A 17,957-nucleotide genomic window follows, 5' to 3' on the forward strand; every position below is an offset into this window, starting at 1 on the left:
CAGCAGCCAATGGCAGCATGCGACAGGACAGAGGGGGAGGAGTGACCACCAATAAAGGCAGCTCAGGCCGGCCTGGCCGCACCACCAGACACTCACAGGACCTGGGACTGTCACACAGAGCAGGAAGCTGCATTGTGCAGTGCAACGAAAGGATAGGCTGCCCTGATGGCTGCGCCCACTTCTGCTGGGCTTGCAGCGGCGCCCAGGGCACATGCCCTGCTCGACCCCCCTAGTTATGCCACTGATTCTCTTCGCTCATTCCACACCTAAGATAAAATACCACCACTCCTGCTGCAGAACAATTAAGAGGCAATTGCCCACCTCACACAATCACTAAAACATACAACTATAATTCTGTGCTGGTGTGTTTGTGTAATACATAAAAAATATTTATTCAGTAATACATGTCCCATAAAATCAAGTGTAAACCAACTTGTTGTAATAGAGTAGCAACATTTAGTTACATTAGTACAATCGTACATGAATGTAGCACAAGCATCTGCGACAAGTAAAAATAAACAGAATAAAGAAAATGTCCGTGGTTATAGATTGCAAAATGGCTCAGATGTATTATTAATTGCACAAAGTCCAACTTTCTATACCAGTAGTTGTATTTTCATATAGATAAAAATGACTTAAGTTGTAAAAAGAAGCAATAGATTTATATGAAGTTGTTTTATGGCTTGAGGTTATTATTGACCAGTGGAATTTGCTTCCAGTATAGTGTGTTAATATAATACCCGATACTTAAATGCCGGGAGCACACGTTAGCGAGTCTCTGTGAATATTTAGTATCCTTGTTTAACAAGAGCTCACCCGTGATTAACATGCAAAGCCAGTTCCAGCTGTGGTGTGTCCTCCTGTATAAGCCGGGTCGTGTACTCAGCTTTGTGCATTTAATAATACATCTAAGCCATTTTACTATCTACTGTACAACCATGAACATTTTCTTTTTCTGCTTATTTTTAATGTTGCAATGTTGCTACATTGATGTACGATTGTGCTAATGTAACTAAAGGTGCGTACACACTAGACAATATTTTACACGATTTGCTCGGTTTCGATGCATCGGAACTACAAATTGTGTAAAATATGTCCACTCACGATGCCAATGCGCATACCCGCTGGTCGTACATCGCAACCTCAAATCTTGCCTACAGCAGGCAAGATTTGCCAATCTCGTACACGTTGTACAGATCGTTCGTGTGTTTTCACTGACGATCTATCGCACGGTCTATCGTCCATTCCGCGTCACTTGACTGACATATCCCTGTACATGCCCAGCCTCCATTTTGTGCAGTATCGTGCCTTGGAAGGAGACGGATGCAATTCCTGCAGCTGGCACACCTGATCGTGCGGACCTTTGTATTTTGGCATGACCCACCCACTGACCACCAATGTGTAAATGCATGACCCACTGTCCACGTATGTGTATAATGCATGACCCACACACTGTCCATCTATGTGTATTAAATGCATGACATACCCACTGACCACTAATGTGTAAGTGCATGACCCACCCACTGACCACCAATGTGTATTAAATGTATGACCCACTGTCCACCATGCCATGCCCAGCCCTATTGTGTGTATATATATATATATATAAACAACATTAAAAACAACAAAACATATCAACATTGTAAATACTAAAAAATAACCAGACTCTTTAAAACCATTATAAATTCTTATGCGTCCATTTATTTGTTTATTTTTTTTTCCACTAGGAATGTCTTTGGATAAGGACAGCAAATTTATAACTGGCTTCTTGGAGCTTTATGAAGCTAAACAGTGTCTCTGGAGGGTCACCTGTGACTATTCCAACAAGTCTAAAAAACTATTGGCATTGGAGAAGTTGATCTAATATAGCAGGCCATACTACAGTGATCCAACAGTTAAATGCATGAGAAATGAAATCCAGAATCTCAGGACAGTCTTTGTGAAAGAGCTGAAGAAGGTGGAAGAATCCAAAAGATCTGGAGCCTCCGCTGATGAAGTGTACCGGCCCACCTTGTGGTACTACAATATAATCTCCTTTCTTCTGGAGCAAGAACCTCAGCGACAGTCGATTGTCTTGATGGCCAAGCGAGAGGGAGAAGAGGAGGCGGCAGAAGTTGTCAGCATGGCATCCAAGGCAGGTTTGGTAAGTAAAGACACTGGCCCTGATTCAGAGCCGGACGCTCTGACAGAGCACTAGCTCTGAATCAGGGCTGTCCCTCTGAATTTAAGAGCGGCCTCCTGGCAGCTCGCATAGCTGTGGGTGACCACCCACAGCTATAGCGAGCGGCCAAAATGATGGTCGCAATGGTCAAGACCATCGCGACCATCAGGCTTGCGATGAGACCCTTGTGGTAGGGTCTTGTCTGCTGCAAGCCCTGGAGTGCTTTTGGATCTATCAATCACCATCGACAGCACGCCCCCTTTGGTGCAAGACCCATAGCGACGGCTTGGCCATCGTTATTCGGGTATCGCGCATGCGCACGACGGAGCTGCCTCCCTTGTGCGCATGCGCACTTGACCAACATCGACCCGCTTGCGAGCGCTCAGCGCTCGCGAGCGGGTCTGAATCAGGCCCACAGTGCATACACACCATGTTTTGTTTTTTTTACAATACTTTTTTTCAGTTCCCCAAATGTCCACTCTATTTTATTTTATCTGAGACAGTCCTCCTGCCATGGTACTGCCCCCAGTCCATTAAAATAGGCCATGTACTCCTCCCTTACTTGTTTTGAACATGCAGTCCCTGTGGTTTGCAGTGGAGGTGTTGCCACAGATGACGACTGGCCCATTTCCTTAGGCTGGTCTGGGTCTTTTGGCATAGCTGTGCCTGGTGCCATTGGCGTATTTATAATGGGTGCAGGGTGTGCTGGTCCACACCACACACCTTGCACCCATATTAAACTTACCTCTCTGGCATCCCACATCTGCGCCAGTGTAAGCGCTGTAAAAATGTCTGGAAAATGGCCGCGCCATTTTCCCTGTGACCTGGTGCATGCGTATATACTCTGGGTACACTCTAGTGGCCAAAGTATTTCAGTGAGGTGCTGGCCGCGCTGTGCTCAGTGTGCTGCCGGCCGCCGGACTGAGAGGAGGGAGCCCATGATGGAGACTGCACACAGGACCCCTCCTCTCTAGAAATGCAGCTGCCTGATGCCCTTATGTTGTGGTGTTTTGCACCGTAGAAAGTTATGCAGGACACAGCATGCCTAGATGACCCAGTCTATCTTGTCTACACGTTGGTTTATTGAGGTGTGGAAAATGCGGAAGCGGTTACTTAGAATTCCAAATGCATTTTCCACAATACGGCGTGCCCTGGAAAGCATGTAATTGTAGATCCGCTTTTTTCTGGTCAGGACCCTTTGCGCATATGGCTTCATGATATTTTCATGCAACCCGAAAACATTGTCAGCCACAAACACATAGTTCAGACCGTGCTTGGTCTCCTCCACTGTCAGCAAGTTTAGGGTCTTGGAGGTAAGCCTCTGGTAGAATGCCATCTGTTTGAACTAGAGATGAGCGGGTTTGGTTCTCAGAGAATTGAGGCCACCCGAATTTAGCATAACCTAGTCGAATCCTAGCAGGCTCTGAGGTTCCCGCCTTACTCGGTTCTCGAAACCGAGGCAAAACCATAGAGACGGAAATCTCTCGGTTTGCGAGCTTTCGTCTCTATGATCAATGTAGTATATAAGGGACCACGCGACAGACGCCATTTCCACTCCGGCTGTGTAAAGTGAACAGGGAGGGTGGGTAGTGTAGGGCTGGGAGAGGTACTGGTGCTATCTGCTGTGTCCTGGGCTGGTGACTGCTGATCCATTCTGGTCTCTGGTCATGGTGCTGTCACTATCACTGTGCTGTCTGTGCTGATCCATTCTGGTCTCTGGTCACGGTGCTGTCTGGTTATCCATCTGAGCTGTCTGCTGTGTCCTGGGCTTGTGCTGTGTCCATCTCTGGACCAAGTTCTGGATTCCCCCCAAAAAAGTGTCTTTTTATATTTTTCTGTGTGTGCATGCGTGTTAGGCTTAACCACAGTAGCGCACAAGAGCCAGCCAGCAATGCACGTTGCACTTGCAACCTTGTGCTGCCCGACTCCAGTCGTTCTTAAAAAACAAAAACAATAAAAGTGTCACTGTCTTATATATTTTTTTCTTCTGTGTGTGCGTGGGTGTTACCACAGTAGCGCACAAGATCCAGCGACTACAGTCGTGTTCAATAAAAAAAAAACAATACACGGGTCACTGTCATATATTTTTTCTTCTGTGTGTGCGTGGGTGTTAGGTTTAAGCACATTAGCGCACAAGATCCAGCGACTACAGTCGTGTTCAATAAAAAAAAAACAAGAAAAGTGTCACTGTCTTATATATTTTTTACTTCTGTGTGTGCATGCGTGTTAGGCTTAACCACAGTAGCGCACAAGAGCCAGCCAGCAATGCACGTTGCACTTGCAACCTTGTGCTGCCCGACTCCAGTCGTTCTTAAAAAACAAAAACAATAAAAGTGTCACTGTCTTATATATTTTTTTCTTCTGTGTGTGCGTGGGTGTTACCACAGTAGCGCACAAGATCCAGCAACTACAGTCGTGTTCAATAAAAAAAAAACAATACACGGGTCACTGTCATATATTTTTTCTTCTGTGTGTGCGTGGGTGTTAGGTTTAAGCACATTAGCGCACAAGATCCAGCTGCTACAGTCGTGTTCAATAAAAAAAAAACAAGAAAAGTGTCACTGTCTTATATATTTTTTACTTCTGTGTGTGCGTGGGTGTTAGGCTTAACCACATTAGCGCACAAGATCCAGCGACTACAGTCGTGTTCAATAAAAAAAAAAACAATACAAGTGTCACTGTCATATTTTTTTCTTCTGTGTGTGCATGGGTGTTAGGCTTAACCACATTAGCACACAAGATCCAGCAACTAGTTGTGTTCAATCAAAAAAAAAACAATATAAGTGTCACTGCCTTATATATTTTTTCTTCTGTGTGTGTGTGGGTGTTAGGCTTAACCACATTAGCGCACAAGATCCAGCGACTGCAGTCATGTTCAATCAAAATAAAAACAATACAAGTGTCACTGTCTTATATATTTTTTTCTTATGTGTGTGCGTGGGTGTTAGGCTTAACCACATTAGCGCACAAGATCAAGAGACTATAGTCGTGTTCAATTAAAAAAACAATTAAAGTGTCATATTTTTTTCTTGTTTATGTGGGTGGATTTTTGGCTTAATCATAGTAGTGGACAAGATCCAGAAAGTAATGCAAGTTGCAACCTTGTGCTGACAGACTCCAATCATTCTTAAAAAAAAATACAATTAAAGTGTCATATTTTTTCTTGTTTGTTGTGGGTGGGTTTTCGGCTTAACCCCATTAGTGGACAAGATCCAGCCATCAACTCAAGTTGCAACCTTGTGCTGCCAGACTTTAGTCGTGATCAATCGTTACTCAGGGGCCAATTTCTTCTGGAGCTGACAAAAAATGAAAATCATCATTTGTCGTTTTTTCTAATATTTTTGTGTGTGCGCATGACTGCACGTATGTTAATTTAGTAACCGCACCTTGGCTACACTACTGGTGATTGTGACACTGCTTCTAGACTGCAGAACAAATATGGAGGGCTGTCACATGACAGGAGAGCAAGGCCAAGAACCACATGTTGTAGCTGCCGGCAGCAGTGCAAGACTGTCAACTTCCTCGACCTCTAGGAAGGCCCATGCCCCAGGGCTTAAGTCATTCCATCGATATGGTAGTAATAGTAAAGCAGGTTTTACTGAAATTAAGAAAAAAAAATTGAAAGGATATTTGACTTTAGATAAACAAAAAATTGGCAATATGCCATTCACTACACAAAGTGGCAAGGAAAAGATAAGGCCTTGGCCTTCTTACTTTATGAAGAAGACTGCTGATTCTGATAGGCCTTCTGCTTGTAGTAGTAGTGGTGGTGGTCCAATTAAAAATGTGAAAGTTGTTAAGACAGCTCCGGAAAAACCAACTGTGTGCCCTGAGAAATCAAAATCACAAATCCCTGAGGAGAGTGCAAGTGTGTCCGCGGTTGTCATGTGTGAGCCCGACCTAAATATTAGTGTACTGGAGGATCCTCCAAGTTTCAACATTTGTGTGCCCTCTGTAAATGTGGGGAAGGGCAGTCAACATCTTGCACATGTAGTCATTGAGGATACTTCTGTGGAATTGCACATGGAGGAGGAGGATATTTTGGTGGATGAAGGCGCTAAGGACGATGAGGATGTTGGTGTTGTTGATGAGGATAAAAAAGGGATAATCACACCTGAGTGCCCCTAATACAAATAGAATAATGTGAAAATTACTTATCTTCAATCATATATTCTTCTGGAATCTTTTCCCAATAATTCAAACATATAAAGAAAGAGAAAAATGGAAAATCTAGTGCCGACAATTTCCACAGTGCAATGATATAGAAAATAAAAACCTTTTATAATAAAAGATTTTTTTCAATATATTGGTATATATGATGTACTAATCCATCAAAGCACGTATTTTGAATAATCAAACAATATTTTAATACATATGAATAATACACAGCCCCAACTTATAAATTTATGGGGTTAAGAATGACAGAAAACATAAAAACATAGACTTTCAGTGAAGTTGGCCTCATACCAGAATCAGGAAAAAAAATTAGCCTGTAGTAAGCTTAAGGGATTGATGGAAAAACCCGGGATCCACCTCAGCTGCCTTCCAGGAACATCCTCCACAATGATCTGGATAGAATGCCAACTGCAGTCCCCCTATTCTCAGCCAACGTGTTTCTACCTCACCAGAGGTCTTTTTCAAGGCAATGGGGGTTCTATTGTTAAAAGCCTCCTTATATACCCATATCAATCAACTTCCTGATATCTGGGAGGAGCCAGCTTCATTACAATGAATATACATAAATATACAACAAAAACAACTTAAAATTCATATAATCTTTTCCTACCTACAAAAAACATTAATCCAGCTATTTCAACAGAGAAAATTTGATGTTTCTTCACATTTGCAAAAAAACGGAAGTCAACGGACCCGCTATTTCCGGTCCACGCTCCCACAATAAAGTAGTCTTAGGTCCATAAATACATATAAATCTTATATCCTGTGCAGTCCTTAATTTTGTCCTCCTGCGCCCGCATCCTGGTTCCCTGCCATCATGGTGCCAACACCGGAAACAGAAACCGGAAGTGACGTCGCGGCAGTGTGGAAACCGGAAGTTCGTACATCAAAGTCGCAGGGCACCTTGGGATATGTAGTTTTCATGTCCTCATAGTCCGTTTTTATCCTAAATGGATCTTATAGATAGGTATATTGATCATAGATCATTCCTAATGGAAAAAATATATACAAAGCCATCTCAATTCCTACAGAACATATCATTAATGTTAAGAATATCAGGACACAACTATAAATATGAAATTGAATAAATATATAAAAAAAACATTAAAAACACCCCTAAAATAAATATTGAAAGATAAAAATTCATAAAATATAAAACGAATCCATACTTAATCTAAAAACCACTTAATCTCAAAATCCTTATTTAGCCCTTGTGGATGTAAAGTTTTAAAAGTATAAATAGAATGCATTTCCGCTTTTGCTAATTCTTTTGCTAAATTATTATTTCTCCAATTTCCCTTTATTTGTTTTAAAATACCAAAGACCTTTATCTGTTTAATGTCACATTGATGGATTTCTTTAAAGTGCATTGATAGTGCATGTGTCACCAGACCTTTTTTTATATTTCGCAGATGTTCTGCTAATCTTATTTTGAAAGGCCTAGAAGTCCTCCCAATATAGAACATGTCACATTTACAACATATATAATAAATCACATTCTTAGAGTTGCATGTAGTGAAATCCTTAATAATGTGATTAATGCCCTTTATCTGTACTTCGGTACACTTCCTTTCTCCTTTAATAGTTTTACACATTGCGCACTGACCGCACCTATGAAACCCCTTTGTGATGATCTCTCCTTTTTTAATCGGTGGAGAAAGTGCACTTTTTACAATCCTATCTTTAATACTCCTGGCTCTTCGATACACAAACTTAGGTTTTTCTGGAATCAAAGGTTTCAAGATTGGATCGCCCCTCAGAATAGACCAATGTTTTCCTATGATCCATTCCACTTGTTTATATTGTGAGTTATATTCCGTGATAAAGGATAAATTAAAACCATTATCCCTCTTTATTTTTACTTGTTTATTCAATAACTCTTCCCTTTTTAAATTGTTACATTTTGTAATGGCTTTCTCTACCTTATGCTTATTATACCCACTTTTTTCAAAGCATTGTATCATACTGGTAGCCTGTTCCTTAAACACTTTATCATCCGACCAATTCCGTTTCAGTCTTTGTAATTGACTGTTTGGAATAGAGTCCAGCCAATTAGAATTTTTGCAGCTGGTTGACTCTATATATACACCTGAGTCTGTGGGTTTTATAAAATTACGAGTTAATAATATTCTGTCTTTGACATAAATAGTCAGATCTAAAAAATTGACAGTGGTATTACTAATTTCAAATGATAATTTAATATTATAGTCATTTTGATTTAAAAATTCACAGAAGGTCTCCTGTACTTGATGTTCTCCCTTCCATATAAATAAAATATCATCAATGTATCTGGCCCAGGACACCAGATTCACCCCGAGCTCACTGCTCCACACATGTCTAATCTCCCACATGCCCATAAATATATTAGCATAACTCGGGGCGAATCTGGTGCCTATCGCTGTGCCAACCCTCTGTAAATAAAAACGGTCTTTAAAATGGAAATAATTGTTCTCCAGAATAAAACTTATCCCTTTCTTTAAAAAATTCTGGAGTTACAAATTAAGATTGCTCTGTTCCAAAAATACAGTTACCGCCTCTAAACCCAGCTCATGTTTAATAATTGTATACAGAGAGCTGATGTCGGCAGTAATTAAAAACTAATCCTCCTGCCACTCAATGTCTTTTAATAAGTTTAAAACATCCGTTGTGTCTTTAAGATGGGATTTGTTTTTTAAAACTAAAGGTTGTAAGTAGTGATCTATGAACTCTGAAAGATTCGCAGTTACTGAGTTGACCCCAGATACAATGGGTCTCCCTGGGGGGTTTAAAACATTCTTGTGGACCTTCGGTAAAATATACAGCACTGGTATAGAGGGTTCCTGATTAATGATAAATTTAGATTCCACCTCCGTTAGTGCAGATTTCTTTACATATTCATTCACTAAGTGGATTAGATTACTCAAAATCTTTTGTGTAGGATCCCCTCGTAAAACTTTGTATGTATCCACATCCATCAACTGTCGTAAAACTTCAGTTTCATACTTACTACGATCCATAAGTACAACTCCCCCCTTATCTGCTGGTTTGACTATAACTTCCCTATTACTCTTAAGATTTTCTAATGCTTCACTTTCCTTTTTAGATAAGTTATGACTAATCTTTCCCTTAGGTAACTCTTACAAATCCTTCTGAACCATTTCGCTAAATGTTTCCACAAAGTTTCCTTTTGTATGCTTTGGATAAAAAATAGATCGGGGTTAAAATGTGCAGATGGACCCTGCTCTTCCTTATCAATCATTTCTGTATCAACATTTAATGCAAAAAACCTCTTAAGGGACAATTTGCGTATATATTTCTGGAAGTCTATAAACAATTTAAATTTATTCAGATTACTAGATGGTGCATACTTTAGACCTTTTTCTAATACTGAAATTTCATGTTGATTTAGTACATGATTACTCAGATTGAAAATTTTCACTTTACTTTTTTCTACCATGCTTATATCTTTCTCTAGTCCTTTTTTATTGAGTTCTTTATCTCGCTTTTCCGTTTTTTTACTCACTTTTTTTTATTTTTTGTCCCACCCCTCTTTCCTCTATGGGTAGGAGCTCTCAAAATTCTCGTAGATGTCTCCTCCCTCCTTCTAAAGAAGGAGATTCACAATGTTTTTTGTAGGTAGGAAAAGATTATATGAATTTGAAGTGATTTTTGTTGTATATTTATGTATATTCATTGTAATGAAGCTGGCTCCTCCCAGATATCAGGAAGTTGATTGATATGGGTATATAAGGAGGCTTTTAACAATAGAACCCCCATTGCCTTGAAAAAGACCTCTGGTGAGGTAGAAACACGTTGGCTGAGAATAGGGGGACTGCAGTTGGCATTCTATTCAGATCAGTGTGGAGGACGTTCCTGGAAGGCAGCTGAGGTGGATCCCGGGTTTTTCCATCTATCCCTTAAGCTTACTACAGGATCATTTTTTTTCCTGATTCTGGTATGAGGCCAACTTCACTGAAAGTCTATGTTTTTATGTTTTCTGTCATTCTTAACCCCATAAATGTATAAGTTGGGGCTGTGTATTATTCATATGTATTAAAATATTGTTTGATTATTCAAAATACGTGCTTTGAAGGATTAGTACATCATATATACCAATATATTGAAAAAAATCTTTTATTATAAAAGGTTTTTATTTTCTATATCATTGCACTGTGGAAATTGTCGGCACTAGATTTTCCATTTTTCTCTTTCTTTATATGTTTGAATTATTGGGAAAGGATTCCAGAAGAATATATGATTGAAGATAAGTAATTTTCACATTATTCTATTTGTATTAGGGGCGCTCAGGTGTGATTATCCCTTTTTTTTTTTTGTATTTTGAAATTTATCTTGAGAGGTAATTTGGGATACCCTCTCTATAAAAAGGTTTCTACTAGAGCAGCCGAGGCGCAGATCGTATCACCTAAAGCCTTTTTTTGTGTTGTTGATGAGAATGTTGATGCCGAGGATGTCCTTTGTGTAAGTAAGGCAACAGCTGTTGCCCATGGTTTGAAAAAGCCAAAGGCCATTGTTGTCATGCCAGGACAAAAGAAAAAAAAATCTACTTCTCACGTGTGGAATTATTTCCATCCCGATCCAGACAACAGTTGTCAAGCCATATGTTCCCATTGCCATGCAAGAGTGAGTAGAGGGAGGGACCTAAACCACCTAGGAACCTCCTCCTTGTTACGTCACTTGGAGCGCATTCATCAAATATCAAAGTATACGTCACCAAGTTCCAAAACTCAAAATGTAACACATCCAGTGTCACCTACCTGCTCCCTCTCTGTGAGATCCAAGTGCCTTCGATCTCCAACACCAACACCTGCATCATCAACATCCTCATCCATCATCGGGAGTAGTCCTGCTGCATCCAATGTTGGTATTCCAAACATGATTGACTCCTCTCCTATCTGTGATTCCTCAGAAGGATCCTTGATGACTACGCCTGTTGCTGCTGCTGTTGCTGTCAGTGGATCTTCATCCCAGAAGAGGACCAGGAGGAAGACTACTTGTAGCGTATCCTCCAAAAAGCAATTAACTGTTAAATAATCGTTTGCAAGGGCAAACAAGTATGACAGCAATCACACAGTTGCACAGCGGATTACTGATGCCATAACAGCTATGCTGGCATTAGATGTGCATCCAGTATCCGCCATTACTGCAGTGGGTTTTCAACAGAAAATTCAGGTCCTGTGTCCTCACTACCAGATCCCTTCTAGATTCCATTTTGCTAGAAGACCAATTCCAAATCTGTACAAGGACATTAAAAAAACCTTATTAATGTCCTCAGAAATGCCATTGTACCCACTGTCCACTTGACCACTGATATTTGGACAAGTGGGACAGGGCAAACTAAGGATTACATGACTGTGACAGCCCACTGGGTACGTGTATTGCCTACAACAGCAACAGCAGCATCTCCCAAAAGACAGCTGATACAGAGGCAGGCTACTCTTTGTATAACTGGTTTCACTAAGAGGCATACCACTGAGAACCTCTTCGAAAAACTCAGGGAAATCATTGCTAAATGGCTTAACCCACTTGGACTCTCCTCAGGATTTGTGATTTCGGACAATGCCACCAATATTGTGAAAGCATTACATCTGGGCGAATTCCAACACATCTCAAGTTTTGCTCACACAATTAATTTGGTGGTACAACATTTTTTTAAAAATGACAGGGGTGTGCAGAATATGCTCTCAGTGGCACACAACATATCTGGACATTTTAGACATTCAGCGACCACTTATCGAAGATGCATGACCAGCAGGTACAGTTAAATTTACCCTTCCATCGGCTGAAGCAAGAGGTAACTCGGTGGAATTCTACCCTCTATATGCTTCAGCAATTGGAGGAACAGCAAAAGGCCATCCAGGCCTATACAGCGGACTATGACATAGGCCGTGGAGGTGGAATGCACCTTACTCAAGTGCAGTGGAGAATAATTTCCATGTTGTGTAAGGTTCTCAAACCCTTTGAACTTGCCACACGTGAAGTTAGTTCAGACACTGCCAGCTTGAGTTAGGTCATTCCACCCATCAGACTTTTGCAAAAACAGCTGGAGAAACTGAAGGAGGAGCTGAAACGGAGCGTATGTGCAAAGTATGTCAGACTGGTGGATCAAGCCCTTGATTCACTTCACCAGGATCCAAGAGTCGTCAATCTATTGAAATCTGAAAAATATATTTTGGCCACCATTCTGGATCCTAGGTTTAAGTCCTTTTGAGTTTTTTTTCCAAAAGACCAAAATCTAAAACTATGCAAAGAGCTGTTGGTCAAAAAATTGTCAGCTGCAGCCGCATGTGAAACGCCTTCATCTCCTCCTTCAGTTTCAACAGCTGCCAGGAAAAAACTACATTTTCCTTACAGAATGCCTGCTGGTCATGCAGATCAGTCACCAAAAAATGACATCTGGTCGGGACTGAGAGAACTGCCTACTAGTGACATGTCTTCTACCGTGACTATGTGTGATATGGTCTCCATTCACAGAATGGTGGAGGACTATTTCAGAGATAACATCCTAATAGACATGTCAGACAGTCCCTTTCAGTACTGGCAGGAAAAAGAGGCAATTTGGAGTGCCATACACAAACTGGCTTTGCATTACTTAAGTTTCCCACTCTCCAGTGTGTACTCCGAAAGAGTTTTCAGTGCAGCTGGCAACGTTGTCAGTGATCAGCATAGGAGGTTACTTCCTCAAAATGTGGAAAGATGATGTTCATTAAAATGAATTACAAATTCCACGAGGAAGACCTCGACCAACAATTACATAAAAAAATGACAGAGGCGCCTATGGTGGAATCCAGCGGGACTGAATTGATATTGTGTGAAGAAGAGGATGTACACACAGATGGGGAGGAAAAGGATTAGGATGATGATAACTTGTACTGTAAAGCCAGTTTGCGTATGGGATTATTTTCTTTTCCATGTCCAAAGCACATTGGCAACTTGTTTTATGGGGGTCCAAACAAACCAATCATTTCAGCCACAATTGGCAGTCCTTGTCACTGAAATGATTGGTTTGTTAAACTGTCCTGTTGCGTATACATCATAAGGGTGGGTGGAAGGGCCCAAGGACTGTTCCATCTCGCACCTTTTTCCTTTCCATTACGTGCTGATTGGGGAATTGCTGCCTGACATTTAAATGAATGTTATGGTTGGTTGAATTTAACAGCCAGGGGCAGCAACCAATTAATTGTTTTTTAATTAATTTATTATCAATTTAACAGCCAGGGGCTGCAACCAATGAATTGTTTTTTTTAACTAATTTATGATCAATTTAACAGCATGGGGCTGCAACCAATTAATTGTTTTTTAATTCATTTATTATCAATTTAAAGCCAGGGGCTGCAACCAATGAATTATTTTTTTATTAATTTACTATCAATTTAACAGCCAGGGGCTGCAACCAATGAATTGTGTTTTAATTAATTTATTATCAATTTTACACCTGGCTGTCACTGTCATCAGCGTAGCTGCACAGCGGTGCTGTGCTCCTGTCTGTTGAGGTGCTTCTGCCCAAAATAATAAATAATTAATTTTTTTTATGTGCATGTCAGCCACACCTGTCATGGGCATAGCTGCGCAGGGGTGCTGTGCTGCTGTCTGGCAAGGGGCTGCATGAATATTGCAATGAAAACTTTTATTTTAAGTTATTGGGTTGCAAAAAGTTTTTTTGTTTTAATCTTAAACATAACAGAAATGTTATCCTAACAGCTTATAAAGTTACATGCTCTAAAAAACTAAAGCCTATAATATTTGTAAAAAAACTAAAGCTTAATTCTGCCAAAAGAGAGACTGACACCACGGCTAAACATAAGAGTCACCTTCTGGATGTGAATTGTCTCATTTGCATGGGGAAAACACAACCCTCAGATGAGATGGATCTCAGCCAGTGGACAACATTGAAATCACCATTAAAAAGTCACAATGGAAGACTACAGTATGGAGAATCTTTCTTCACAGTCAGAAGAGGCCTCAGAGAACATGAGAAAAGATGCTCTAGGTGCTGAACTTCAATGGATTTCTCCATCATGTTCTGCAGTTTGGAAAGGTTTCATTCACAGTCTATAAAGCAGTTCAAAGTTACAGCCTTCAAAGTGTCTGGTAATTCCTGGCAAAGGTGGGTGTTATAGATAGCCAAAGATTATTACAAGCAAAGGATTCATCTGTCCGGAATCTGTCTGAGAATTCATGGATCGTATTTGGCCCGAATGCACTAAGACATCTAGTGATTCTGTCAGTGTGTTCTGTAGCCCACTAGTTTATTCCTACCTGAATGGGAAAATTAAATACGGAATAGTAAGCACAGACAACATGGAGGCCTTTATTATTCCGCTGCCTGCATGCCAACCAATACCTCCCAGACTACACCCACCGGGGGGACCAGGTCTTAATAATGACCATCCCAAACTGTTGCTAGGCCTTCTTAAAAACCATCCATGCTGGACTTACTGTCCAAAAAAGGTAAGCAGGGTACAGAAAGAGGAGCTAGATGTCCCCAATTACATTTTTTTTCTTCTGTCATAGATGATGTGGAGAGAATAAGAGCTTCAAATGTTTGACTTGGAACAGGGGCTCCCACCTATTTGGCTTCCATCCAGAGAACAGAGCTCTGTTCCTCAAGAACTGTCTATGATTGAGCTAATAGGTAGGTAGTCTCTGTCTGTTGGTAAACACCCTTCAGGAGATGGCAAACCAGAATAACAACTATAATAATGTGTCCACTGATAACCAGCCTGATCGCCATGGTTGCTCCAGTCTTTCAGAGCGCTTGCTCTGAATCAGTGCCCTCCCTCTCTTTTTTTAGAGTGGCCTCCTGGCCGCTCGCATAGCTGTGGGTGACCACCCACAGCTATAGCGAGCGGCCAAAAAGATGGTCGCGATGGTCAAGACTATCGCAACCATCGGGCTTGTGATGAGACCCTTGTGGTAGGGTCTCATCTGCCACAAGACCTGGAGTGCTTTTGGCTGTATCAGAGCCAAATTCACTCCCACTGACATCATTTGTGATGTCAGTGGGGCCGGCCCCAGACGGTAGGCGTTCCCATGGGAATGCCTCTGTCTGGGCAGCAAGGCCCCCAGCACGCCCACCAAAGGGGGTGTGCTGTCACTCAACATCGATAGCACACCTCCTTTGTAGCGAGACCCATAGCGACGCCTTGCCCATCCCTATGCGGGTCTCGCGCATGCGCACGATGGAGCCGGCTTCCTCGTGTACACGTGCACTTGGCCAACATCGATCCGCTTCTGAGTGCTCAGCGCTCGCGAGCGGGTCTGAATCAGGCCCACTGTTTTTTTAATGTCCCTTTACAGGTTGGGAAACAGAACAGAAGATTTATTTTTGGAAAGCACGCTTCCTGGTCCCCTTCTGGGATGAAAAAAAAATGCCAGCAAGCAGGCATGGCGCAGCCGCACAACGTAATACTTAAACCTTAGGTCTGAAATTTTGCATTTGCTGCTCAGTTCTGCTAGTTCACAAAATATCTCATATGGTTAAGTGGACAGTGGGAACAACGGCAGTTTGAGCTAACTATATTTTTTTTATGTCCCTCTACAGGTTCGGAAATGCCAGTTTATAGAAGATTTTCAAAGCATTATTTAAGTCATTTGTTTATTTATTTTTGGAAAGCACACTTCCTGGTCCCCTTGTGAGCTGTGAGGTGGTCAAAATTGACTGGAAACGAGTGGAACTAAATGTTATTGAGGTTATTAATACTGTAGGAACAAGAAAAGGCCCATTTTATGTGATTTTAGCTGTTTTTTTTATTTTTTAAGAAAAAATCCAGATCCAAAACCAAAACACGAAAACAAGACACGGAGGTGAAGTTTTGGCAAAACCAATCCAGATCCAAAACAAGGGGAGATCCAGATCCAAAACCAAAACACGGGGGCCTGTGCACATCTCTAGTTTGAACGACCCACCATCCAAAGCACGGCCATTCTTGCCAACATCCACAAAGACAAATTCGTAATTGTCATTCACCACCGCCATGAGAACGATGCTGAAGTACCCCTTATAGTTATTATAGTAGGATTCGCTGTTGGCAGGTGGGGTGATGCGGATAGGTTTCCCATCGATGGCTCCCCTGCAGTTAGGGAAATTCCAACGCCATTCAAAGTCATCAGCAATGGTTTTCCACTCTTCCACGGATGTACAGTAGGAAACTAGATAAAAATATATAGGTTACAACATCAACATTTATCTTTTTATTTTTTTTTCTCTAGAGACTCCCACCCAAGAACCGGACTTGACGGGAACTCCGGACTTGAGTCTGATTGGAGAAAGTGAAGGGGATGTCTCTCTTTCCCCATGCAAGCAACCAACTGCACCTCCCCAGAAAAAAAGTCGGCGACAGGGAAGTAGAAGCTAAACACAGAGCCTGCAGACGAATTCTTGCAGCAGGCAGAAGAGGTCTTAAGAAAGCCCCCCTACCACCCAGATCACTATACGTCACACATTAATAGCTCCATGCGTCATATGAAGCCTGAATAAATCTGGAATTTCAGCATCTGGTGTGTGAGTTGGTCATCAGGGTGATGAGAAATAATTTATCTCCAGCTACCTACATCGCTGACCCTCATCCCTGCCCACCTGCCATTACCGCCTCTGTGATGCCTCACACCCAGTCACAGCCTACTCCCGCACCCGCTAACCCATCTGCCTCAAGCCAGGCTATTCATAGTGCACTTTTGGATTCTGAGGAGGAGATTCCTGTGTTTTACAACCTTTAAAAGTTTTATTTTATGTTTTTATATAATTATCAACAGGTTTTATCTTTCCCAATAGCTACTCTATGGTATATGTGATGACGCTGATTGGACACAGTCACTAAACACATGGCGTAAGGGCAAATTCTTTGAAGCCGGGGCCACAATCTGTACTTGTGCCATGTGTTTCTTGGCCTATTCAATCCGGCGTCTGACCCAACATATATCATAGAGCAGTATAGCTATTGGGACTGATAAAACTTGTTGATAATTGCTTTTTACATTAAAAATGCATATAAAGTTTTTAAAAAATGTATTCTAAAATGTGTTTTTTCCATGTTTGGATTGCAAATTTAAAGTGTTGTCATTAAACACTGTGTTATTACACGCAGCCATGTTGGCAGCAAATTTTACACTGTTTTAAAGTGTTTTTACACCTTTTCTTTCACAAGAAATTAATGTGTAGTGTTTTTTTTTCTTACCTTGCAAAACTGGTACTGCAGAACTTTGACAATAGCCTTGCAGGTCTCTGGGATGATGACGCCCAAAGCTTTAGGGGAGATGAGGGACCCAATCTTCAGGTCAGCCAGGGACCTTCCTGTAACCAGGTACCTCAGGGTAGCCACCAGCCTCTCCTCAGCAGGGATTGCCCTCCGCAGATTAGTATCCTGCCTCCGGATATAGGGGGTCACCAGACGTAGCAACTCCTGGAAGGTGGCGTCATCCATGTGCAGGAAGTTGCGTTAGTCATCTGGATTGTTCTCCTGAATCTCCATCAGCAGTGACATGTTAGACCAAGTATCCCTCTGCAGCAGCCACTCCTTCATCCAACATGCTCTCCTCCTTTGCTGGGCCCTCTCCTTCACCACCTTAGCCCCAGAATAGGCAAGCAGAACTCTATACCAATAGGAATCCATCAGCACAGAAT

General features: G+C 41.5%; 1 protein-coding gene across 1 annotated transcript in view; it reads left to right on the top strand.

The window, feature by feature from the left end:
- Positions 1 to 1,903: 1,903 nt before the first annotated feature.
- The window catches only part of LOC148525054 (uncharacterized), a 124,791-nt gene continuing 108,737 nt past the window's right edge, over positions 1,904 to 17,957 (top strand). The window contains exon 1 of the mRNA XM_088471184.1: positions 1,904 to 2,143. Within this exon, the coding sequence (XP_088327310.1) occupies positions 1,904 to 2,143 (240 nt within the window). The remainder of the gene's footprint in view (positions 2,144 to 17,957) is intronic.

This window comes from Taudactylus pleione, unplaced genomic scaffold (genome assembly GCF_031769625.1).
Source record: "Taudactylus pleione unplaced genomic scaffold, aTauple2 ptg000113l, whole genome shotgun sequence".
Taxonomy (NCBI): Eukaryota; Metazoa; Chordata; class Amphibia; order Anura; family Myobatrachidae; genus Taudactylus; species Taudactylus pleione.